Here is a 26,798-nt window from a genome sequence, read left to right on the forward strand (position 1 = left end):
GGCCCATCAAGTCTCCTCCACCATTCAATCATGGCTGATCCATTTTCCCCTCCTCAGCCCCACTCCCCGTAACCTTTGATGCCGTGTCCAATCAAGAACCTATCAATCTCTGCCTTAAATACACCCAACGACCTGGCCTCCACAGCTGCACGTGGCAACAAATTCCACAAATTCACCACCCTCTGGCTAAGAAATTTCTCCACATCTCTGTTTTAAATGGATGCCCCTCTATCTTGAGGCTGTCCCCTCTTGTCCTAAACTCCCCCACCAGGGGAAACACCCTTTCCACATCTACTCTGTCTAGGCCTTTCAACATTTAAAAGGTTTCAATGAGATCTTCCCGCCCCCCCCCTCTAAATTCCAGCAAGTACAGACCCAGAGCCATCAAACATTTCTCGTATGATAACCCTTTCATTCCCAGTACCATCCTAGTGAATGTCCTCTGGACCTTCTCTAATGACAGCACATCTTTTCTAAGATGAGGTGCCTAAAATTGGTCACAATACTCAAGGTGAGTGCCTTATAAAGCCTCAGCATCAAGATTCAAAGATTCAAGATTCAAAAAACTTTATTGTCATTCTAACCGTACATCAGCTCTGCAGGGCAGAATGAGCCAGCGTTTCCCAGGAGCAGTGCAATCATAACATAACATAACGCAACACTAAATAATAAACTTAACAATAAATAGTAAAACACAACAGCCACATGTCAGTTAAAATCAGTTATAAGTATCCAGTGCAAGTTAAAAGTGTCCAAAGCAGAGCCAGGTAGAGCAGCTATTTAGCAGTCTGACTGCCTGTGGGAGGAAGCTGTTTAGTAGCCTTGTGGTTTTAGTTTTGATGCTCCTGTAACATTTGCCTGATGGCAGAAGAACAAACAGTTCATGGAGAGGGTGTGAGGGGTCTTTAATGATGTACCGTGTCTTCTGGAGGCATCGACTCTGAAAGAGGTCTTGGACAGAAGGTAGGGAGACCCCAATAACCTTCTCTGCTTCCCTAACCACCCTCTGCAAGGCTTTTTTGTCGACAGCACTGCAGCTGGAGTACCAGGTTGTGATGCAAAAGGTCAGCACACTCTCAACCACGCCTCTGTAGAATGTAGTTAAGATGTTAGTGGGAGTGATGTTTGTTTAAGCTTCCTCAGAAAGTGCAATCTCTGCTGGGCCTGTTTCACAATCCCAGTGGTGTTCCTGGACCAGGTGAGATTGTCCGAGATCTGCACCCCAAGGAACTTGATGTTTTCCACTCTCTCCACTGTGGAGCCGCTGATGCTGAGGGGTGTGTGTTCAGGCTGAGACTGTCTGAAATCGACGATCATCTCCTTGGTTTTGGTGACATTAAGCATCAAGTTTCATCATTTTTGCTGATGAGTCCCACCACTGTGCAAATTTAATGATCAGGTTCTCCTTGAATCTGGCTGCACAGTCATGTGTTAGCAGTGTAAACAGCAATGGGCTAAGCACACAGCCTTGTGGGGATCCAGTGCTCAGTGTGATGGAGTCAGAGATGTTCCTGCCAACACGGACTGACTGTGGTCTCTCTGTCAAGAAATCCAGAATCCAGCGACACATGGCAGTGTTAAGGCCAAGCAGCGACAGTTTCTCCACTAGTCTCTGCGGGATGATGGTATTAAACGCTGAACGGAATCAATGTACAGGATTCTGGCATAAGTGTCTTTGTTGTCCAAGTGAGAGAGAACTGTGTGCAGTGTGGTGGATATTGGGTCCTCCGTAGAGCGATTTGGATGATAAGCAAACTGTAGAGGATCCAGTGAGGAGGGGAGGCTGGCTGTGATATGAGGCTTGACAAGCCGTTCAAAACATTTCATCACTATGGGGATCAGGGCAATGGGACGGTAATCATTCAGACAGGCTACAACTGATTTCTTTGCTACAGGGATGATTGTGGCGGTTTTGAAACATCTGGGGACAATAGCTTGACTAAAGGAGATGTTGAAAATGTCTGTCAGGACATCTGCTAATACATCAGCACATTCCTTGAGCACATGTCCAGGGATGTTGTCTGGAACTCCCGCTTTTCGTGGGTTGACCCTGTCAAGGTTCCTCCGTGTTTGCTCTGGATCAATGATTGGAGCCGGCTGGTCAGATGGTAAAAAGGGACTGGCTCTCCCCCTTGCTGTAGTGTTTGATGCTTCGAAGCGGCAAAGAAATTGTTAAGCCTGTCTGGTAGAAAGGCGTCACTGTCATCAGTTTTCTGCCTGATCTTGTAGTCTGTCAGAGTTTTAATTCCCTGCCACATCCGTCTGGTGTCACCTGTGTCACAGAAGTGTCCATGTATTTTGCCCGCGTAGGCCCTTTTCGCTTTCCTGATCCCTAGTGAAAGTGCAGACCTGGCTGAGCGAAGCGCACTCCTGTCCCCCGATCTGTAGGCTGTCACGGGCCGACAGTAGTGAACGCACCGCTGTTGTCATCCATGGCTTTTTATAACCACGTGCAGTGAAGGTTTTCATCACAGTGACATCTTCCGTGCATTTGGCTATGTAGCTGATTACTGCCCCCGCATACTCCTCAATGTCTGTACGGTCATCATAGGAGGCTGCTGTTTTGAATATGTCCCAGTCTGTGTGCAAAAAAACAGTCTTGTTTTTTGCATCCTTTCTCTTGTCTTCTAAGCTCTTGAAATGAATGCTAACGTGGCTCTTACCTTCCTCACCACTGACTCCACCTGCGAGTTAACCTTCAGGGTGTTCTGCACAAGAACTCCCATGTCCCTTTGCATCTCAGATTTTTGGATTTTCTCCCCATTTAGAAAATAGTCTGTAAAGAATGGAAAGGTATTGAACTGTTTATTCTCGTTAAAAAAATGTGTATTGTGAATAAAGTTCATTTTGTTAAAAAAATACAGAATGTCTCTGTTTTTTGTGCAGCAGCTGTGCAGAAGACACATTCTTCAATGGTGGCCTCCAGATTAGAATTCCTTCTGCAGGGAGAACAATGAAAGCAAAGCAAACAACATTCCAACATGCATTGAGAAGAAAGATGAGGATTTGACAAAAGAGCTCAAACAGGTTAAACTGTTAGCTAATGAACTCATGCATTCATGGTGAATAGGAGAAGGCAGATATGAGCCCCTCTGTGAATTGTTTATGCAGTGTGTGTCCTCATCACCAGTAACCCTCCTTCCCAGAGGAAGTGGCCTGACACCCAGACATTGCACATTGGTTGTTTGTCCATGCTGTTGGGTGTGGTCTTTCATTGATTCTATTGGATTTACTGTGTATGCCCACAAAAAAAAAGAATCTCAGTGTTGATATGTATTTGACAATGAATTTACTTGGAACTTTGATCTGACTTTGTTTCTGATGTCAGTTTGAAAGATGTTATGGTGGCAGAGCCCAGAGGGCGGCCCTGGTCTTTAAATTTCAACAAGCCCCACAAAAAAAAACAGACTTGAAATGCCTTTTGTCCAGTAGTTGTGTCTTTAAATAGATAAAGGGCTTTGATGGGAGTGAGGAACGTTACTCGTTTTGCTGTTGTTGTGTTGTTGCTTGTTGCTTTCTGTGTGGTTCTGCCAAGCATTGTGGGAAAGCTCTGTTGGCGCCAGAATGTTTGGCGACAATTGCGGGCTGCCCCAGTACATCCTTGCGAGTGTTGGCTTTTAACGCAAATTTCTCTGCATGTTTTGATGTACATTTGAGAAATAAATTTGAATCTTGAACGAGATATTAAAACATAGAACATAGAACAGTAGAGTGCAGTAGACCAAAAGACCACAAGACATGGGAGCAGAAGTAGGCCATCCAGCCCATCGAGTCCGCTTCGCCATTTCATCGTGGCTGATCCCGGATCTTACTCAACCCCCATACACCTGCCTTCTTGCCATATCAAACTTGGCTAAAGGATGGCTGCCATTAGGAGCTGAACGTCCAAGGATATACAGTGTATTGGAAAGATAGGTTAGTAGGCAGAGGGGGTGGTGTGTTCCTCTGTATAAGAAATAATATTAAATCATTAGAAAGAGATGACATAGGATTAAAGTGTAGACTCTATGGGTTGAGTTAAGAAATGGCAAGGGTAAAAGGACCCTAATGGCAGTTGTATACAGGCCTCCAAACAGCAGCCGGGGTGTGGATTACAAATTACAGCAGGAGATAGAAAAGGCGTGTCAGAAGGTCAATGTCATGATAATCATTGAGGATTTTAACATGAAAGTGGATTGGGAAAACCAGGCCAGTACTGGACCTCGAGAGAGAATTTGTAGAGTGTCTAAGGGATGGCCTTTTAGAACAGCTTGTTGTTGAGCCCACTAGCGGAAATCAGTTGTACTGGATTGGGTGTTGTGCAATGATCCGGAGGGGATAAGACAGCTTAAGGTTAAAGAACCCTTCGGGAACAGTGATCACAATATTATTGAGTTCACATTGAAATTTGAGAGGGAAAAAATAAAATCCAATGTGTCAGTATTTCAGTGGAATAAAGGAAATTACAATGGCATAAGAGGGGAACTGGCCAAAATTGACTGGAAAGGGTGATTAGCAGGAAGGACAGCAGAGCAGCAATGGCTGGAGTTTCTGCAAAAAAATGAGGGAAGTGCGAGACAGATATATTCCAAATAAGAAGAAATTTTCAAATGGAGAAAGGACACTACTGTGGCTGACAAGTGAAGTCAGAGCCAAAGCTAAAGAGAGGGCATACAAGGAAGCCAAAGCTAGTGGGAAGATAGAGGATTGGGAAACTTTTTAAAACTTTCAGAAGGAAACTAAGAAGGTCATTAGGAAGGAAAAGATGAATAATTAAAGGAAATTGGTGACTAATATCAAAGAAGATACTTAAAGCTTTTTTAAGTATATAAAGGGTAAAAGAGTTGAGGGTAGATATAGGACCGATAGAAAATGACGCCGGAGATATTGTAATAAGAGACACAGGGATGGCAGAGGACATGAATACATATTTTGCATCAGTCTTCACAGTGGAAGATATCTGCAGTATACCAGATATTCAAGAGTGTCAGGGAAGTGAAGTATGTGCAGTGAAAATTACAACTGAGAAGGTGCTCAGGAAGCTTCATGGTCTGAGGGTGGATAAATCTGCTGGACCTGATGGAATGCACCCTTGGGTTCTGAAGGAAGAACCTGGAGAGATTGTGGAGGCATTCACAATGATCTTTCAAGAATCAATAGATTCTGGCATTGTACCGGATGACTGGAAAATCGTAAATGTTACTCCACTATTTAAGGAAGGTGGGAGGCAGCAGAAAGGAAACTATAGACCTGTTAGCCTGTCATCAGTGGTTGGGAAGTTGTTGGAATCAATTGTTAGGGATGAGTTAACAGAGTACCTGGAGGCACATGACAAGATAGGCCAAAGCCAGCATGGTTTCCTGAAAGAAGAATCCCGCCTGACAAACCTACTGCAATTTTTTGAGGAAATTACAAGCAGGGTAGACAAAGGAGATGTAGTAGATGTGGTGTTTTTGGATTTTCAGAAGGCCTTTGACAAGGTGCCACACATGAGGCTGCTTAGCAAGATAAGAGCCCATGGAATTACAGGGGAGTTAGTAGCGAGGGTGGAGCATTGGCTGGTCGGCAGAAAACAGAGAGTGGGAATAAAGGGATCCTATTTTGGATGGCTGCTGGTTACCAGTAGAGTTCCACAGGGGTGGGTGTTGGGACCGCTGCTTTTTACGATGTCTGTCAATGATTTGGACTATGGGATTAATGGATTTGTGGCTAAATTTGCCGATGATACAAAGGTAGGTGGAGGAGCAGGTAGTGTTAAAGAAACAGAGAGACTGCAGAGAGACTTATAAAGTTTAGAGAAATGGGCAAAGATGTGGCAAATGAAATACAATGTTGGAAAGTGTATAGTCATGTACTTTGGTGGAAGAAATAAACGGGCAGACTATTATTTAGATGGGGAGAGAATTCAAAATGCAGAGATGCAAAGGGACTTGGGAGTCCTTGTGCAAGATACCCTAAAGGTTAACCTCCAGGTTGAGTCAGTGGTGAAGAAGATGAATGCAATTTTGGCATTCTTTTCTAGAGGTATAGAATATAAGAGCAGGGATGTGATGTTGAGGCTCTATAAGGCACTCGTGAGACCACACTTGGAGTATTCTGTGCAGTTTTGGGTTCCTTATTTTAGGAAGGATATACTGACATTGGAGAGGGTTCAGAGAAGATTCATGAGAATTATTCCAGGAGTGAAAGGGTTACCATATAGAAACATAGAAACATAGAAAATAGGTGCAGGAGTAGGCCATTTGGCCCTTCGAGCCTGCACCACCATTCAGTATGATCATGGCTGATCATCCAACTCAGAACCCTGCACCAGCCTTCCCTCCATACCCCCTGATCCCCGTAGCCACAAGGGCCATATCTAACTCCCTCTTAAATATAGCCAATAAACTGGCCTCAACTGTTTCCTGTGGCAGAGAATGCCACAGAGTCACCACTCTCTGCGTGAAGAAGTTTTTCCTAATCTCGGTCCTAAAAGGCTTCCCCTCTATCCTCAAACTGTGACCCCTCGTTCTGGACTTCCCCAACATCGGGAACAATCTTCCTGCATCTAGCCTGTCCAATCCCTTTAGGATTTTATACGTTTCAATCAGATCCCCCCTCAATCTTCTAAATTCCAACGAGTACAAGCCCAGTTCATCCAGTCTTTCTTCATATGAAAGTCCTGCCATCCCAGGAATCAATCTGGTGAACCTTCTTTGTACTCCCTCTATGGCAAGAATGTCTTTCCTCAGATTAGGGGACCAAAACTGCACACAATACTCCAGGTGTGGTCTCACCAAGGCCTTGTACAACTGCAGTAGTACCTCCCTGCTCCTGTACTCGAATCCTCTCGTTATATGAGGATCGTCTGCCAGCTCTTGGGCTATATTCCCTGGAGATCAGGAGAATAAGGGAGGATCTCATAGAAACATTCCAAATATTAAAAGGCCTGAATAGATTAGATATGGCAAAATTATTTCCCATGGTAGGGGAGTCTAGGACAAGAGGGCACAATTTCAGGATTGAAGGATGTCCATTTAGAAGAGAGATGCAGAGAAATTACTTTAGTCAGAGGGTGGTAAATCTGTGGAATTTGTTGCCGCGAGCAGCTGGGTGCATTTAAGGCAGAGATAGATAGGTTCTTGATTCGCCAGGGCATCAAAGGAAATGGGGAAAGGGCAGAGGAGTGGGGATGACTGGAAGAATTGGATCAGCCCATGATAGAATGACGGAGCAGACTTGACGGGCCAAATAGCCTACTTCTGTTCCTATCTCTTACGGTCTTATATCCTTTGATACCCTGACCAATCAGGAAACTCAAGCAACACACATAAAAGTTGCTGGTGAATCCTCGGCCTGAAATGTCGACTGTACCTCTTCCTACAGATGCTGCCTGGCCTGCTGCGTTCACCAGCAACTTTTATGTGTGTTGCTTGAATTTCCAGCATCTGCAGAATTCCTGTCATCTGCGTTTTACAATCAGGAAACTATCAACTTCTGCCTTAAATATACTCAAAGACTTGGCCCCCACTGTCATCTGTGCAGACCATTCCATAGACTCACTACTCTGGCTAAAAAAATCCATCCTTACTTCTGTTCTAAAGGGTCACCCCTCAATTTTGAGGCTGTGCCCTCTATTTCTGGGTTACTGCACTATAGGAAACATCCTCTCCACACCAACCCTATCCACTCCTTTCAACTTTTGGTAAGTTTCAATGAGATCCTTCCCCCCACCCTCACCCACATTCTTCTAAATTCCAGTGAGTACAGGCTCAAAGCTGCCAAATGCTCCTCATATGTTAACCCCTTCGTTCCTGGAATCATCCTTGCCAACCTCCTCTGGACTCTCTCCAATGACAACATGTCCTTTCTGAGATAAGGGGCCCAAAACTGTTGACAATACTCCAAGTGTGGCCTGACCAGTGTCTTATAAAGCCTCAGCATTATCTCCTTACTTTCACAAACAAGAGAAAATCTGCAGATGCTGGAAATCCAAAGCAACACACACAAAATGCTGGAGGAACTCAGCAGGCCAGGCAGCATCTGTGGAGAGAAGTACTGGGGACAATTCCGGCTGAAATCCTTTGACAGGACTCGTTTTTTCTTTATTCCATTCCTCCTTGAAATTGATGCCAACATGTCATTTGCCTTCTTTACCACAGACTCAACCTGTAAATTAACCTTCTGGGAATCCTGTCCCAGGACTCCTAAGTCCTTCTGCATCTCTGATGTCTGAATTTTCCTCCCATCTAGGTAATAGTCTGCACTATTGTTCCTTTTACCAAAACGGGTGGCACTGGGAGATACTGACAGATGGGACATAGATAACACCCTGCCAGCTTCTGCACCCAGCATATAATTCTTCGTAACTTCCGCCATGTGCAATGGAACCCCACCACCAAGCACATCTTTCCCTCATCCCCCCACCCCCCGATTTTCTGTTTTCTGCAGGGATTGCTCCCTACACAACTCTGTTGTCCATTCGTCCCTCCCCACTGATCTCACTCCTGGCACTTTAACTTGCAAGCGGATCAAGTGCTACACCTCCTGCCTCACTACCATTCCAGGGAGTCTGTTGGGGTCATCTACTGTAACCAGTGCTCCCAGTGTGGTCTCCTGTATATCGGTGAGACCTGACCTAGACTGGGAAACCGTCTTGCAAAGTATCTATGCTCCATCTGCCAAGAGTGGGATTTCCCAGTGGCCACCCATTTTAATTCCACTCTCCATTCCCATTTCAATATGTCTATCCATGGTCTCCTCTACTGTCATGATGAGGCCACACTCAGGTTGGAGGAACAACACCTTGTATTCCATCTGGGTAGCCTCCAACCTGATGAAATGAACATTGATTTTTCGAACTTCCGCTAATGGCCCGCCCTCTACCTTCACCATTCTTCATCCCCTTTTCCCTCTCTCACCTTATCTCCTCGACTGCCCATCGTCTCCCTCTGGTGCTCCTCTGCCCTTTTCTTTCTTCCATGGCCTTCTGTCCTCTCCTGTCAGATTCCCCAATCTCCAGCCCTGTATCTCTTTCATCAATCAACTTCCCAGCTCTTTACTTCACCCCTCCCTCTCCTGGTTTCACCCATCACCTTGTGTTTCCCTCTCCCCCTCTCCCCAACCTCTTAAATCTACACCTCAGCTTCTTTTCCAGTCCTGATGAAGGGTCTCTGCCCGAAATGTTGACTGTACTCTTTTCTGTAGATTCTGCCTGGTCTGCTGAGTTCCTCCAGCAGTTTGCATGTGCTGCATTAAATTCATCTGCCATTTCTTTGCCCCCATTACTACCTCACCAGCATCATTTTCCAATGGTCCAATATCAACTCTCACCTCCTTTTATTCTTTATATAAGTGAAAAACTTCTGGTATCCTGCTTTATATTATGGACTAGATTGCCCTCATATTTCATCTTTCCTCTTCTTACAGTTTTTTTCGTTGCCTTTTGTTGAATTCTAAAAACTTCCCACTCATCTCTGCTCTGCTGTCACCTCCACCCATATCCTCCTCCAATCCACCTGGACAAACTCCTCTTCATGCCTCTGTGATTCCCTTTATTCCATTGCGATACTGATACATGTGACTTGTGCTTCTCCCGCTCAAATTGTAGTAAGAATTCAATCATATTAAGAGCACTGCCTCTTAAGGGTTCCGTGATGTTAAGCTCCCTAATAAGATCTGGGTTATTACACAACACCCAATCTAAGATAGCCTTTCCCCGAGTAGGCTCAAGCACAAGCTGCTATAAAAAGCCATCACGTACGCATTAAACAAATTCTCTCTCGAGATCCAACACCAACCTGATTTTTCCAATCTCCTTGCATATTGAAGTCCCCCGTTACAATTGTGACATTACCCTTATTACATGCATTTTCCAGCTCCCCTTGCAATCTTAACCCCACATCTTGGCTACTATTTGGAGGCCAATATATGATTACCGTAATGTATTTTTACCCTTGCAGTTTCTTAACTCCACCCACAAAGATTCAACATTCTCTGACCCTGTGTCACCTCTTTCTAGAGATGTAATTCCATCTCTTACCAACAGAGCCACACCACCACCTAAGCCTTCCTGCCTGTCCGTTCGATACGAAGCATATTCTTTGACGTTAAGCTCCCAACAGTAGCCTTCTTTCAGTCGACTCAGTGATGCCCACAATGTCATACTAATTTCTAGATAATTGAGACTGGTTCTCGGGCAGGTGAGACCTGTACAAATTGGACGGGTTGCACATGAATCTGAGGGGGACCAATATTCTTGCTGGCAGATTTACTAGAGCTGTTGGGAGTGGTTTAAACTAATATAGCAGGGGATGGGAACCAGTATGATAGAGCTGAGGACGAGCCAGCGGGTTTACAAGTACTGTAGATGATGGGTGTAATCTGAACGTAAGGAAGGACAAACCAATGATTGGGTACAAATGCAGACATCGTCCACCTTATGGGATCGTCCACCTTATTCCGAATGCTACATACATTTAAATACAGCACCTTCAGTCCTGTATTCTTCGCCATTTTGAATTTTACATCTGTGGTACAATTTAACTCTTTGCTCTGTCTGCATTTGTACCCAATCATTGGTTTGTCCTTCCTTACGTTCAGATTACACCCATCATCTACAGTACTTGTAAACCCGCTGGCTCGTCCTCAGCTCTATCATACTGGTTCCCATCCCCTGCTATATTAGTTTAAACCACTCCCAACAGCTCTAGTAAATCTGCCAGCAAGAATATTGGTCCCCCTCAGATTCATGTGCAACCCGTCCAATTTGTACAGGTCTCACCTGCCCGAGAACCAGTCTCAATTATCTAGAAATTTGAATCCTTCCCCCTGCTCCAATTCTTCAGCCACACATTTATCTGCCTCCTCATTCTATTCCTATCCTCACTGTCGCGTGGCACAGGCAGCAGTCCTGAGATTACTACCTTTGAGGTCCTGCTTCTCAGCTTCCTTCCTAACTCCCTGTAGTCTGTTTTCATACCTCCTCTCTTTTTCTTTCCATGTCATTGGTACCAAAATGTACCATGACTTCTGGCTGCTCACCATCCCATTTCAGGATATTGTGGGCCTGATCAGAAACATCGTGGACCCTGGCACCTGGGAGGCAAACTACCATCCGTGTTTCTTTATCGCATCTACAAAGTGGACTATCTGTCCCCCTAACTATAGAGTCCCCTATTACTGCTGCCATCGTCTTCAGTTCCCTACCCTTCTGGCCAGACTTCGTGCCAGAGGCGCGGCCGCTGTTGCTTCCCCCAACAGTACTCAAAATGCAGCACTTATTGTTGAGTGGGACAGCCGTAGGTGTGTTCTTCACTATCTGACATTCTCCCTTCCCTTTTCCTGACAGTCACCCATTCATCTGTCTCCTGTAACCTCGGGGTGACTACCTCCCTGTAGCTCCTGTCTATCACCTCTTCACTTTCCCTAACAAGTTGAAGGTCATCGAGCTGCAGCTCCAGTTCCCTAACTCGGTCTCTAAGGAGCTGCAGCTCGACGCACCCAGTACAGTTGTGGCCATCAGGGAGGCTGGGAGTCTCCCGGACATCCCACATCTGACACCCAGAACAGAAAACTGGCTCTTGTTTTGAAAGGCACTTTGTGGCACCTGCCACATATTCCCCACCCCTGTAAATTTCGATGTACACATGATAAATAAATGATCTTAATCTGAATCAATGTTGTGCCTACTTTTTAACTTGCTCCAGTATCAACCTAACAATTCCCTCCAGTATAGCCCGATATTTCTTTGTCTTCCATGTGCCTAAGGCAACAAAGATTTTGCAGATGCTGGAAAATCGGAACAAGGCACACCAAATGCTGGAGGAAATCAGCAGGTCAGGCAGCATCTATAAACAGTTGACGTTTCGGGCCGCGTCCCTTCAGTAGGAAGTGTCAGCACAGACAGGATATGGTAGTGCTGTGGTCCCTTCAGACAGGATATGGTAGTGCTGTGGGCATGTGGCCAGGTGGTTAAGGCATTGGACTAGCGACCTGAAGGTCGTGAGTTCGAGCCGCAGCTGAGGCAACGAGTTGTGTCCTTGAGCAAGGCACCTAACCACACATTGCTCTGCGACGACACCGGTGCCAAGCTGTATGGGTCCTAATGCCCTTCCCTTGGACAACATTGGTGTTCTGGAGAGGGGAAACTTGCATCATGGGCAACTGCTGGTCTTCCATACAACCTTGCCCAGGCCTGCGCCCTGGAGGGTGAAGACTTTCCAGGCGCAGATCCATGGTCTTGCAAGATTAACGGTCTCTTCAGTAGGAAGTGTCAGCACAGATAGGATATGGTAGTGCTGTGGTCCCTTCAGACATGATATGGTAGTGCTGTGGTTATTGGATTAGCCGACAGAGTTTTACACCATTGACCCATGGGTGGTTGCCGCTCTCCCCGAACACTCTCTGAGGCCCACACAACTCTTGAAACTCATCCGAGACTCACCAGGGTTTGGATCTCTTCTCTGCTCCAGGACTCACTGAGGACCCTTGGTCTCAGTGCATCCTTGGCTCTCACCACGTTTCACTGCAGAATTTACTGTAGCAATCGTGGTCACGTGCTCCCATGTTTTCCCCAGGTGCTCCAGTTTCCTGCCACAGCCAAACAAAGTACCAGGTTGGTTAATTAGCCATTGTATGTTGTCCCATGATTAGGTTAGTGTTGAATTGGGGTTGTTGGGGTTGCTGGGCTAGCGTGACTCGAAGGGCCAGAAGGTCCTATTCTGCGCTGTATCTCAATCAATAAAAAATAAAATAAAGTAAAGCAAACTTGCTACTTTGGGATAGCTACTGTGAACAGTCTGTAGGGGATCTCACATGAGGCAAAGTTATACAATTATGTTCAACTTCACCAGGACTAAAGTGTTCTGAAACGTAACTACACAGTAAACACCTGGGACAAAAAGTATTATCAGGAATTGAACAGGTTAGGACTTTATTCCCTGGAGTACAGGAGAAGCGGGGAGATCTTACAGAGGTGTATAAAATAATGAGGGGTATACATAGGGGCAATGCATGCAGGTTCTTCCCCCTCAGCTTTTCAGAAGATCAGGCACAGGGGAGCCATTAGCTCAGCGCAGGCTACACTCCACCAGTGGACGCGACGAAAAGTCCCAGTTGAAAGAAGTAGAGACCACCCATCTTGACTGATGTGCAGGGTGCTGAGAGAAAAACAAGGAACTATTGGACCAGATTGGTAGGTTGTTCATCAGCAATACTCATGGTATGTTAATGATTGTATTTGTCTCCGTTGTGGATATAAAATTTTTTCTTCATTGTTCTGAGAGATTCGTCCTTGCTTGTCCACGTCAGAGTGGGAGAAGACTTGTAATATAGTGGATTCCTGTTAATTGAGCCATTGGTTAATCAGGGCAGTTCCTTATTTAGGACACTCTTAAAGAATAAAAATAAATTCCCTTCATTTGTTTAGGACACTATACACTTAACTGGGGCAGGAGACTGTTGCCAAACAGTTTCAACCTTGCTTCAGCTGCATGCACTTGTGTGGCCATTAGATGCTACACAGTGCATTGAGTGATTAGTTTTTAAACAGATAGTCATAGTCATAGTCATACTTTATTGATCCCGGGGGAAACTGGTTTTTGTTACAGTTGCACCATAAATAATAAATGGTAATAAAACCATAAATAGTTAAATAGTAATATGTAAATTGTGCCAGGAAATAAGTCCAGGACCAGCCTATTGGCTCAGGGTGTCTGACCCTCCAAGGGAGGAGTTGTAAAGTTTGATGGCCACAGGCAGGAATGACTTCCTATGACGCTCTGTGTTGCATCTCGGTGGAATGAGTCTCTGGCTGAATGTACTCCTGTGCCCACCCAGTACATTTTGTAGTGGATGGGAGACATTGCCCAAGATGGCATGCAACTTGGACAGCATCCTCTTTTCGGACACCACCGTCAGAGAGTCCAGTTCCATCCCCACAACATCACTGGCCTTACGAATGATTTAGTTATGTTTGCTTGTGTTCAAAAAAACCAATTATTTTTGTCACTGATAGTTGGTGAGTAATAAGCAATAAGACAATTCAGAACTGTTTTGCTCACTGCAGTTGCAAGCATTCAAGCTTGGATATACTGTACCAGAAATGGCTGGGAGTGGAAAGGAAACTATTCCACTACTTCAACAAACTACGAACTATGAAGAATTTGAAGGTAGCAAAAATCATCTTGAATGTTACATTAAAAATGAAAATTTGAATGATGCAATCATCTAAAGCATTGTATGAAGACATTCCATTATTTGCACTAGGTGTCTGCACTGATTTTGTTCATTTACAGTCAATCATAAGGATATGATAGATGAATTCCTCTGTCAATAACTATTGGGATCTAATACAGTTTTATCGTAATGTGGTATATTGATAGTGTTCTAATTTGTTCTGTATTTCATTTAAATACATAAATTGTTACTCAGTTAAGTAGTAATTTATATTTTTGTTACCTTTTTAACTATTTCCATGAAACTTCAGCTAATTGGGGCAGTCACTTAATTAGGCCAAAATGTACTGGTCCTGATGTGTCTCAATTAACTGGAATCCACCATATTTTTAAGACAGAGGCTTAATATAGTGAGATAACAGTGGATAGATGAGAAAGCAGAGCTTAGTTTAGACAGATTACCCTTGAGGAACAATATTATTTCAGGCTCCGACAGCTGAAATGTTATTTTATTAATTTATATTGAAGGGCCAAGTAACTGACCATCACTCCTGATTTGTTCACACTTTGTGTCTCTACCTTAGCCGTAATAGTTAAAGAGCACTACCCCACAGAATCAGGCCCTTTGGTCCATCTGGTCCATGCTGACCTGACCTTCTGCCTAGTCACATCGTCCTGTACCTGGATCATATCTCGCCTAACCCCTCCCATCCATATACCTATCCAAACCTCTCCTATGGTGATGTAGCGGTCAGCACAACACTATTACAGCTCAAGGCGTTGGAGTTCAGAGTTGAATTCCGGTGTCCACTGTAAGGAGTCTCTGTACGTCCTCCCTGGGCGATACGTGGGTTTCCCCTGGTTTCCCTCCATGACGTCCCAGAGATTTACTTGGTAGGTGAATTGGTCATTGTGATTAGGTTATGGTTAAGTCAGGGTTGTCAGGGTTGATGGGGCAGTGTAACTCTAAGGGTCAGAAGGGCTTATCCTGGGCTGAATCGCTAAATTAAAAAATAAAAATATAAACATTGTTAACAAGCCTGCATCCACTCATCTGCTGGCAGCTCCTTCCCCATTCGCACCATCCTCTGAGCAAAGATGTTTACCTCAGATTCACTTTAAACGTATGACATTGAGTTCTCGTCTCACCCAACCAGAGGGGGAGCAGTCTGCATGCATTCACCCCATCTATACACCTTAATTTTATACACCACCATCAGATCTCCCCTCAATCTCCTATGTTTGAGGGAAGAAAGTGCTAACCAAGTTGATTACTTTTGCCCCAATTGTTTGTTGTATAGTTACATTTCAGAATACATTAGTTGTGTTGGAACATAATTTTACAACTTTGTCTCATGTGAGATGAACTGATCACATTAACCTTTCTGAAGGAGCACGTTCTCCACGTGACCGGTGGGTTTCCGCCTGGTGCTCCGGTTTCCTCCCCCATTCCGAAGACATTCCGGTTAGTAGTTTAACAGGTCACAAGTGCAGCTGAGCCGCAAGGACTCACTTGGCCTGAAGGGACTGTTATGGTACTACAGCTCTAAGTAGGCCCTTCTGCCCATCTAGTCCATGCTGGACCCTTATTTTGCCTAGTCTCACTGACCTGCACCCGGACCACAGCCGTCCATACCCCTCCCATCCATGTACCGATCCAACATCCGTAGAAGTATTGCAATTACACTCACATCTACCATTTCCAGTGGCAGCTTGTTTCACACACTACCACTCTCTGAGAAAAGAAGGTCCTTCTCATGTTCCCCTGGAACCCTTAACCCACTAGTTCTAGTCTCATCCAAACTCACTGGAAAATGCCTGCTTGCATTTACCCTATAATTTTGTATACTTCTATCAAATCTCCCCTCATTCTCCTACACTGTACGGAACGAAGTCCCAACCTATCCAGCCTTCCCTTGTCACTCAGTTCCTCCAGTGCCAGCAACATCCTTGTAAACTTTCTATCTGCTCTTTCCACCTTATTGGCATTTTTCCAACTTTCCTATCAAAAAGTGTACAGAACTGCATTCATTAGGGCCTCACCAACATTTTATACAACTTCATCATACCATCCCGTCTCCTCTACTCGGTACTTTGATTTATGAAGGCCAACGTGCCAAAAGCTCTCTTTGCAACTCTATCTACTCAGTTTTCTCCACTTTCTCCCCTCATCTGCATTGTTCCATCTTTGAGCACCATGGATTTATTCCCACTGCCATTCTAACTACTCAGCTTCCCTTCCTAGTTTCCACTTCAGCTGAATTAGAAATTTTCTCTTTAAAATCAAACCCAATGTACTCAACCTCTGAGTACTGCGATCACTTGGGTGGGATGTTCTCCAAAGGGTTGTCTATTGGTGGCTGTAGAGGCCAGTCTGGGGTTCAGATAACCGGGTTGTGAGTGTGGATTCCCTAAATGGAGAACACCTGTGCAAGGCTTTGTTTAACGTGGGGCGTCTGATGTACGGGCAGCCACCACACGGTCCTTGACAGATCGGGGTCAGGGTCCAGTGACATGGAATGCAAGAGGACTGGGGACACTTCATTGCTGTGGCCTTCCTCCATCTTCATTGCTGTTGTGATGTGTCATCATCATCATAATGTATACCAATTTCCCCCGGGATCTATAAAGTATGACTATGATTATCTTCCGCCAGCTCCATCGTTGAGGTCTTAGTTAGAGTGCTCCTTGTCTGGAACCTCCTCCTTAACCTCACCAGGAGTTAAACTCCAGGAGGCATCGTTTTCAGGATGTCAGGAACTTACAAGTCTCTCCACCGTGACAATGTCCTCGCAGAAGACTCATCTACCATTCAATCCTCAACCCCACCCCCCACTTCCCCTTCTCTTACTCTGCTGTTGCCGCCCTGTTATGCTTGTCAAGAATTCCATGTTTGGACCCCTCTAATATTTACTTCAAATTGCAAATATGTGAGTGTGATTAAAATGTCTTCCAAGGGCTTCCCAAAATCGGTTTCTCACAAGGGTTCTTTACTTGTGTTATTTGTGGTAATTTTGCTTTACATGTTGTGTGTGAGTTATACGTAGTGTACTCTGCTCCCTGGTCCGGAGGAACGGTGCTTCATTTGGCCGTACATGTGTGTACAGTAGAATGACAATGAGCTTCAGTGGCAGGAGTACCATGTCAGAGTTTTGAAGTTTTATTCGCTGTCAACCTGAAGTGGTGGTGGGCAAGCTGCAGAGAGTCCAGGTCCTTGCTTGGGCAGGACTAAACGATAAGAGGTCACAGTCTTTTTCTCCGGGATAAGGGAGTCTAAATCTGGTTAGGACACAGGTTTAAGGTCAGACAGGAGAATGTAAAGGGGTCTTGAGGGGCATGTTTTCCAGGCAGTGGAAGGTGAGGCCACAGAATGAGCTGCCAGAAGAAGTGGCTAAGGCAGGGAGAATTTAAAATATTTAAAAGAGATTTAGATGGTTACATGTACATAACAGGGGTGGGAATGGAGGCCGTTCAAATGCAGGCAAGTGGGGCTGGCTCAAGTAATTAATTTATTAGTCAGCATGGCCGAGTTGGCCGAAGGGGCTGTTTCTGTATCTCATCGTTATAAACAATTACAGCACAGAAACAGGCCATTCTGCCCATCCAGTCCATGCCGAACCATTTAAACTGTCTACTCCCATCGATCTGCACCCAGACCATAGCCCTCCTTACCATCCCATCCATGTAACTATCCAAACTTCTCAAACATTGAAATCAACATCGCATGCAGCACTTGCGCCAGCAGCTCGTTCCACACCATCACCACCCAGGGTGAAGTTCCTCCTCATCTTCCTGCTAAACATCTCACTTTTCACCCTTAACCCAAGACCTCTAGTCCCACCTAATCTCAGTGGAAAAAGCCTGTTTGCATTTACCCTATCTATACCCTTCATAATTTTGTATACCCCTGTCAAATCTCCCCTCATTCTTCTACATTCCAGGGATTAAAGACCTAACTTTCAAACTTTCTTTATAAATAATTTCTTATCTTTATGGCTCTTTCCCCTCGTGCACATATGTAGCTTTTAAAGATGGTTAACTACTCGACTTTTCCATGACTGCAAAATAGATTCAAATTCATTCCCCACCCCCCCCCACCTCTTCCTTCTCCCTGGGCCTCCTGTCCCATGATCCTCTCATATCCCTTTTGCCTATCACCTCTCCAGCTCTTGGCTCCATCCCTCCCCCTCCTGTCTTCTCCTATCATTTTGGATCTCCCCCTCCCTCTCCCACTTTCATATCTCTTACTAACTCTTCCTTCAGTTAGTCCTGACGAAGGGTCTTGGCCCGAAACGTTGACTGTACCTCCTCCTAGAGATGCTGCCTGGCCTGCTGCGTTCACCAGCAACTTTGATGTGTGTGGTTTCAGATTCATTTGTCATGTGTACATCAAAACTTACAGTGAAATGTGTGATTTGTGATAACAACCAACACGACTGCAGGAGTTCAACAAGAAAAATCATGTTATATTACTTACTAACTTGCTGCCTGTGACACTGCTGGCATTTAGGGCAGCAATGAAGATCCTCCGTCTCTGTCTGTCCTTGGCCATCTTCTCTATTGTGACCCGGATGTGGTTCCGGGTCCTCATTTCAGCCTCTACAGTCTGGCACCAAGTTGCATTTGGTCGCCTGCGTTTTCTCTGCCCTTCAGGGGCTTTATCATGCCAGTAGTTGCCTCTTTGTTTCACTACTGTCAGTCATGCAGGTCCTGGGTGGAGGCTCAGGAATATCGTCGGACACAGATATAGAAAGATCCTTCACTGCTGTTCCCATAACAGTTTTGTTTGACCAGTCAGGGTTGTTAGCCCCGAGCTGAGCCTCCGAACCTGGAAGACCGGTGACCCTACCCTTTGACCTCTTTGGCACGGGTGACCCTACCAAGAGCCAAAGCATAAAGCCCTGACTCCAGCCAGCATAGCTCTCCGGGTCATTGAGGCACACAAATCTCCATACCTCGACAAGATTGTAGTCTGCTTGGAGGTCACACCTCATCAGACAATGATAATAAACCCTATTCTGTTTCTGATTTGGACAGAACTACGGTCATATGGCTGAGATCTGACTTGTACCATCACAGCAAGAGCATAATCAACAAATCTCATTGCTTCCTGTTCCTGCCCTGTACTTCCGGCATCCTTCAATTGTCTAACATTTGTCACTTCATCTTTCTTAACTGTGTGCCCCCTCCCAGTGAGATTACCCCAAAAACTGCGTCAGTTTACACACAAACTCACAAAAAACAATTGAGATTCATTTATTTATCACATGTACATCAAAAAATACAGTGAAATGTGTCGTTTGCGTTAACAACCAACACAGTCCAAAGGTATGCTGGGGGCAGCTGGCAAGTGTTGCCACTACTGGTTGTCTGAGTAGGGGGCATGAGGATGGGTGAGTCAGTGAGCTCGGCAGTCGAGGTTCCGTCATCGGCCAGTCCAAAGTTCTAGGTAAATTTATTATCAAAGTACATATATGTCACCATATACAACCCTGAGATTCATTTTTTGTAGGCATACACAGTATACACAAGAAATATAATAGATTCAATAAAAGACCGCACCCGACAGGATGGACAGACGACCAATGTACAAAGCACACAATAGTGGAAAAAGGTAAATGAATAAATAAGCAAAATAAATCAAGAACGTGAGATGAAGAGTCTTTGAAAGTGAGTCTATAGTTTGTGGGAGCAGTTCAATGATCGGATGAGTGAAGTTGAGAGAAGTTATCCCCTCTAGTTCAAGGGCCCGATGGTTGAGGGGTAGTAATTGTTGCTGAGCCTGGTGGTGTGGATCCTGAAGCTCCTGTACCTTCTTCCTGCTGGCGGCAGTGAGAGGAAATCACAGCCATGGCGAGGGTTTGATATTGAAGATCAAAACCCAAAGGTTAATAAACCTGACTCTAAATTAAGACCCCTTAGATTTGGACTCCTCTACCCTGGGGAAAATAGTTACCATCCATCTTATCTATGCCCTCATAATTTATAAACCTTGGTGAATAAGACTACCCCTCACTCGTTATGCTCCAGGGAATGAAGGCCTAGTCTGTGAACCGTTCCTTTCTAATCCTGGCAACACCCTTGTGAATCTTTTCCACTCTTTCCAGTTTAACCACATCTTTCCAACATTAAAGTGGCCAGAACCATGCACAGTACTTCAAGTGCAGCCTCACTAGTGACTTATACAACAGCAACATAATCTCCCATCTCAAATACCCAATGCCCTGACTGACGACAACCAGCATGCAGCCTGAAGAAGGGTCTCGGCCCAAAGCGCCAACTGTTTATTCATTCCTCTGGACGCTGCCTGACCTGCTGAGCTCCTCCAGCATTTTGTGTGTGTTGTTCTGGCTTTACGGCATCTGCAGAATCTCTTGTGTTTATGCAAAATGGCTTTTTTCACCAACCAGTCAACCTGTGACACTACTTTCAACAAATGACACACTTGTACTTCTTGGTCCCTCTGTTCCCTTGCGCTCTACCACAAGTCCTGTGCTGGTTGGACTTCCCAAAGTGCAATACTTTTCACTTACCCACGTGCCGCCCCTCAGCCCAATTCTCTAACTGATCAAAGACCCCCCCTGTAATCCACAATAACCACCTTCGAATTTCACGTCATTTCTGAACTTGCTGATCAAACCCCGTGCAGTGACTCGCTTTCGAGGACACTACAACTTGCGTTCTCAATGTTACTTGTTATTTAGTTTATTTATTCAGAGATACAGAACTGGCCCTCGCAGCTCATCAAGCCATGCTGCCCAGCAACCCACCAATGTCACCCTAGCCTAATCACAGGACAATTTACAATGATCAATAACCTAACCAGTGTACCTTTGGACCGTGGGAGAAAACCCACAAGCACATGGGGAGGAAATACAAACTGTCAACAGAGGATGACGGAACTAAACTCAGATGCTTTGAGCTGTAATAGTGTTGCGCTAACCTTTTATTCTGTATTTACACTGTCTGTCTTTTGCACATTGGCTATTTGTCCATTTATGTTGGTGTGTAAATTTTATTGATTGCATCGTATTTCTTTGTATCTACTATGAATTCCCACAAGAAACTGAATGGGCAGTATATGGTGATAATAAATTTATTGTGAATTTTGTGTCCAAGACATTAATATAAATAATGATAGACCATTTGAAGCTGAACAAATATAATTTCAGACTATTTGTATCATGTAGGAATTTGGAGAAACACTAAGTTTTTTGAATGTGATTAATTGCATATGTGTTTAAGTTGCATGCCATCTTGGACAATGTCTCCCATCCACTACATTATGTACTGGGTGGGCACAGGAGTACATTCAGCCAGAGATTCATTCCTCCGAGATGCAACACAGAGCGTCATAGGAAGTCATTCCTGCCTGTGGCCATCAAACTTTACAACTCCTCCCTTGGAGGGTCAGACACCCGGAGCAAATAGGCTGGTCCTAGACTTATTTCCTGGCATAATTTACATATTACTATTTAACTATTTATGGTTTTATTACTATTTAATTATTTATGGTGCAACTGTAACGAAAACCAATTTCCCCCGGGATCAATAAAGTATGACTATAATGGTGTTGATGCCTTGCAATAGTTCAACTAAGTTAAAAATGTTTTGATGATTTTCATTTGTATTTTGTGTCTGAGGCTTCTGACTTAAATGTCCAACACTAATCAGCCAGCACTGATGGATTCCAGTTACCCTGATACCGTTTCTCCATGACTGCAATGTCCTGGTGAAATCTTTCACCATGAAGAACACTGAGGCTGTCTACAAAAAGGGTCAGAGCCGTCTCTATTTCCTGAGGAGACTGAGGTCCTTTAACATCTGTCGGACGATGCTGAGGATGTTCTACAAGTCTGTGGTGGCCAGTGCGATCATGTTTGCTGTTGTGTGCTGGGGCAGCAGGCTGAGGGTAGCAGACACCAACAGAATCAACAAACTCATTCGTAAGGCCAGTGATGTTGTGGGGATGGGACTGGACTCTCTGACGGTGGTGTCTGAAAAGAGGATGCTGTCCAAGTTGCATGCCATCTTGGTCAATGTCTCCCATCCACTACATAATGTACTGGTTGGGCACAGGAGTACATTCAGCCAGAGACTCATTCCACCGAGATACAGCACAGAGCGTCATAGAAAGTCATTCCTGCCTGTGACCATCAAACTTTACAACTCCTCCCTTGGAGGGTCAGACACCCGGAGCAAATAGGCTGGTCCTGGACTTATTTCCTGGCATAATTTACATATTATTATTTAATTATTTATGGTTTTATATTGCTATATTTATACTCTGTTCTTGGTTGATGCAACTGTAACAAAACCAAATTTCCCTTGGGATCAATAAAGTATGACTATGACTATGATCATCACTGACATCGCCAAGATTTGCAGGGAAGAAGTCTAAATGGGAATGCAGAAAATTAATCTTTAGTGACATGTTGCACTTCATGGGTTTGTATGCTTGAAGCATGTTGTCAACCAGCTGCATTAAACTTAGTGCTCTGTAGTTGCCAAGAAAACTTCCAACAACATCTTTGAATGCCTTCCATGCTGTTTTCTCCAGTCCCACCAGAAGTTCTTCAAATAGCCTGTCATTGATGACCTGTTTGATTTGTGGACCAACAAAAACACCTTCCTTAATCTTGGCATCAGTTATTCTGGGAAACATCTGTCTCAAATATTGAAATCCTTCACGAAAATGTATAGCCTTTCTAAAACCTGTCTGCCATGCAGCATCCACCCTGCCTAAGCATGCCTGGACAAGTTAGAAAACTTTTCAGCTTACATTGTGGGCATTTTAAATAACTTGAGTTATGTATTGAAATAACAAATATGGGCAATTTTTAAAAATGGTGCATGATACGTAAATTTCGTGGTGATTTTCATGATCAGCAGTCCAAAATCCACCTAAAAGTATTCAGGAAACAAACGCTTTGATTTCCAGTGCTACCACTCTCTGCTTCATAACTCCAAGCCAATTTAAAAGAGTAATGTTGTCCCAGCAACCTGGCCTGATCAGCACCCCTCCCAGAACAATCTCTACAGTCATCAACACTGTATGTCATTGTCAAACTTTGTCTTTACAACAAAACCAAATGAGCACAGCAGAAGATTGTGAACATTGTTAAGTTCTTGAAGTACTGTGATACCTATTAAAGTGTGACTTTTTTTTTAATCAACGGGATTATATTTTAATATTTTTTGAAACCTAATAACCCGCAGGATGAAACACAGCTAGTGGCCAAAAGCTTTTGACAGACTAAATGGCTTCTTTGTACCTGTTCCTGTTTTTTGGGGTGGCATGGGGTTCATTTCCCACCGCTGCCTGTGAGGAGTTTGTACGTTCTCCCCGTGACCGCGTGTGTTTCCTCCGGGTGCTCCGGTTTCCTCCCACATTCCAACAATGTACTGGTTGATAGGCCAGTTGCTCATTGTAAAAGATCCTGTAAGTAGGCTAGGATTAAATCGGGGGATTGCTGGACGGAGCAGCTCGAAGGGCCTAATCTGCGATGTATCTCAAAAAATAAATAGATTTGTACAACAAAATTGATTTGCTATATTAACTCTAACAAGTCCGCCAGCATGTCCACTGTTCATTTAGAACTTCCGTTACCACAGAAGAGACTTGAAAGTCCTGATGAAGCATCTCAGTTCAAAACGTTGGCACTTTATTTCTCTGCGCAATGCCGTCTGACCTACTGAGCCCCTCCAGCACTCTGTGTGTTATTGTGTTAATCTTGATTTGCAGCATCTGCAGGAACTCCTGCGCTTTTGCAAATCTGTATCATAGCCTGGTTGACTACTAAGAACCAAACACCAATTCTAAAAATACATACAAGATCAAATTTATTCAAAGCCTCAAAATGTGCCTGCATGAAGTGTTATGACTGAGGTAAATACAGGCTACAAGGTGCACCATCTTTTTCAATGAATTAAGTTTCTAGAAAATTTAAGTCACAGCTCAAGAAAACAAAATACAGTTAAAACTAAAAACACTAAACGGAGAAACACTGATAGAATCGAACATTTCAATGACAATCAACGAGTGATCCTGCTGTCAAATAAACCCTCAGAGTTCAAATGCTGGTAGCTGCTTGCTTCATCTTTGATCAGGCAAGCTGTAGCTTAATCCACATGGTGCCAGAGGGGGTGGGAGGGTGGAGAGGGAAGTCGGTGGGGGGGGGGGGCTGGGGAGGGACTTGCAGGTGGACTGGGCAAAGGACAAACACAGTCAGCCACAGAGTTTGGAATTAACTCCCAATATGTTAAAAGTCCAGCTGCTTATTTCAACTGAAATTTTATTTACCAGCTTTTCCCAAATAAAAATGGGGTAAATTTTTCAAAGAGGAAGAAAACAAAAATCAGTTTTATATTCACAACTTAAGAGATTGCAACTCTTAGTTTCTTCTTTTTCAGAGAAGAGAGTATTTGGTATTAAGGTCAGCAGGAGTTCCAATTTCAGGGAGGCTGATGCCATCAGCTCTTAAAGCCCCATCCAGTATACCATAACAAGACTGCATATTCTCACTTACTTCACTGCACAAATACTGTTAAAGTGATAGTGACCCCAGAGGGAGCGAGCTCAGAGTGCAAGCCCTTTGCTTTTGGTGGTAAAACAAACAAATCATTTATTCCAGAGTTGAGGTATTTCTTCTGCATGTAAAATAAAACACCGTGTTACATCCTACACCCTAATGTAAACAAAAGACAAAATAATTATGTACAAAACATGCTTCTAAGTTTCTAATATATTACTACGACAACAGATTTCATGTAAAGCATATCCTAGTTCCAGTGTTTAGAAAACTTTAAACATTCAAATGAGGCAGTTCTCAACAAAAATGAAGTTTTTTAAACAAGGCAATGTTATAACCCTAAAAAGCTACAGTATACGTTCCCTTCTTCCAGTTTCACACAATATTCCCATCACACTTCATGACTGGCAACTTCTCCTATTCAGAGTTCACTTCCTCCATGATCTCCATTACGACGGTGCGCTGGCCAGTGAGGATGAGGTTGCTGATAGTTCTGTAGTCCAGGTGAAGGACATTTAGACCATTCACAGAAACAACAAATTGCCGAATCTAAAACAAAGTTGAGAAACAAACAATATCATTCCAGCAGTTATTTCACAGAAACGTAGATGACTGCAGCACAGTGCATGGCCCTTTGGGCCATGATGTCATGCGGACATCTTTAACCTACACAAGATCAATTGAAACGAGCCTCTGCAGATGCTGGAAATCCAGAGCAGCACACGCAAAATGCTGGAGGAGCTCAGCAGGTCAGGCAGCATCTATGGAGAGGAATTACGGGCTAAGACCCTTCATTAGGACGCCTGATGAAAGGTCTCCACACAAAACGTCAACGCTTTATTCCTCTCCATACATGCTGCCTGACGTGCTGAGTTCCTCCAGCATTTTCTGTGTGTTACTCTAAGATCACTCTAACGTAGCCCTCTGTTTTTTCCCTTTCACCCATGTGCTGATCTACAAGCATCTTAAATGCCCTTTCACTCTCTGTGTAAAGGTATATACAGTGTCTCTAAAAAGTATTCACTCCCCTTGGAAGTTTTCATGTTTTATTGTTTAACAACATTGAATCACAGTGGACTGAATTTCACAAAATGGACTCTGAAATTAACCAATTTCCCCCGGGATCAATAAAGTATGACTATGACTATGATTATGACTTAATTTGGGCTTATTGACATTGGTCAACAGAAAAATACACTTTTGTGTCAGTGAAAACAGATCGCTACCAAGTGATCTAAATTAATTACAAATATAAAGCATAAAATAATTGATTGCGTAAGTATTTACCCCCTTTAATATGACACACCAAATCATCACTGATGCAGCCAACTGGTTTCAGCAGTCACATAATGAGTTAAATGTGTCTCACCTGTGCCAATTGCTGGTGAGTCAGTATCCTGGCGAAAAATGACACCATGAAGACAAGAACACTCCAACAAACTTGACAAAAAGTTTATTGAAAAGCACAAGCCAGGAGATGGATACAAGAACATTTTCAAGTCACTGAATATCCCTTGGCGTTCAGCAAAGTCAATCATCAAGAAATGGAAGGAATATGGTACAGCTAGAAATCTGCCTAGAGCAAGCCATCCTCAAAAACTGAGTGACTGTACAAGAAGGGGACTAGTGAGGGAGACCATGAAGGGACCTATGACAACTCTGAGGAGTTACGAGCTTCAGTGGCTGAGATGGGAGAGACTGCACGTACAATAACTGTTGCCTGGGTGCTTCACCAATTGCAGCTTTATGGAGAGTGACAAAGAGAAAGCTGTGACACGTGGCCAAGTGGTTAGGGCATTGGACTAGCGATCTGAAGGTCGTGGGTTCGAGCCTCGGCTGAGGCAGCATGTGTGTCCTTGAAAAAGGCATTTAACCACACAATGTTCCAGTCTACCCTACTGAGAATGGGTACCAGCAAAAATGCTGGGGGTTAACCTCGCGATAGACCGGCGTCCTATCCGGGGGGGAGTCTCAAACCCTCATTCACTTCACGCCATGGAAACCGGCATAAGCACCGGCCTGATGGCCACAAGGCTCGTGACAGACTTTAATCCTTAAACAAAGAGAAAGCCTCTGAAAAAAACTCACATGAAATCTCAGCTAGAGTTTATGGGATACTTGGAAGTCAGCC

The 26,798-nt window shown here is 44.2% G+C and overlaps 1 protein-coding gene across 2 annotated transcripts in view; it reads right to left on the reverse strand.

Moving 5' to 3' along the window:
* Nucleotides 1–23,972: 23,972 nt before the first annotated feature.
* The window catches only part of deptor (DEP domain containing MTOR-interacting protein), a 123,790-nt gene continuing 120,964 nt past the window's right edge, over nucleotides 23,973–26,798 (reverse strand). For both annotated transcript variants that reach the window (XM_063042425.1, XM_063042430.1), the window contains exon 10: nucleotides 23,973–25,216. In XM_063042425.1, coding sequence (XP_062898495.1) covers nucleotides 25,085–25,216 — 132 coding nt within the window. In that variant the 3' untranslated portion in view covers nucleotides 23,973–25,084. The remainder of the gene's footprint in view (nucleotides 25,217–26,798) is intronic.

The sequence above is a fragment of the Mobula hypostoma genome, chromosome 1, assembly GCF_963921235.1.
Source record: "Mobula hypostoma chromosome 1, sMobHyp1.1, whole genome shotgun sequence".
In the NCBI taxonomy this organism is placed as follows: Eukaryota; Metazoa; Chordata; class Chondrichthyes; order Myliobatiformes; family Myliobatidae; genus Mobula; species Mobula hypostoma.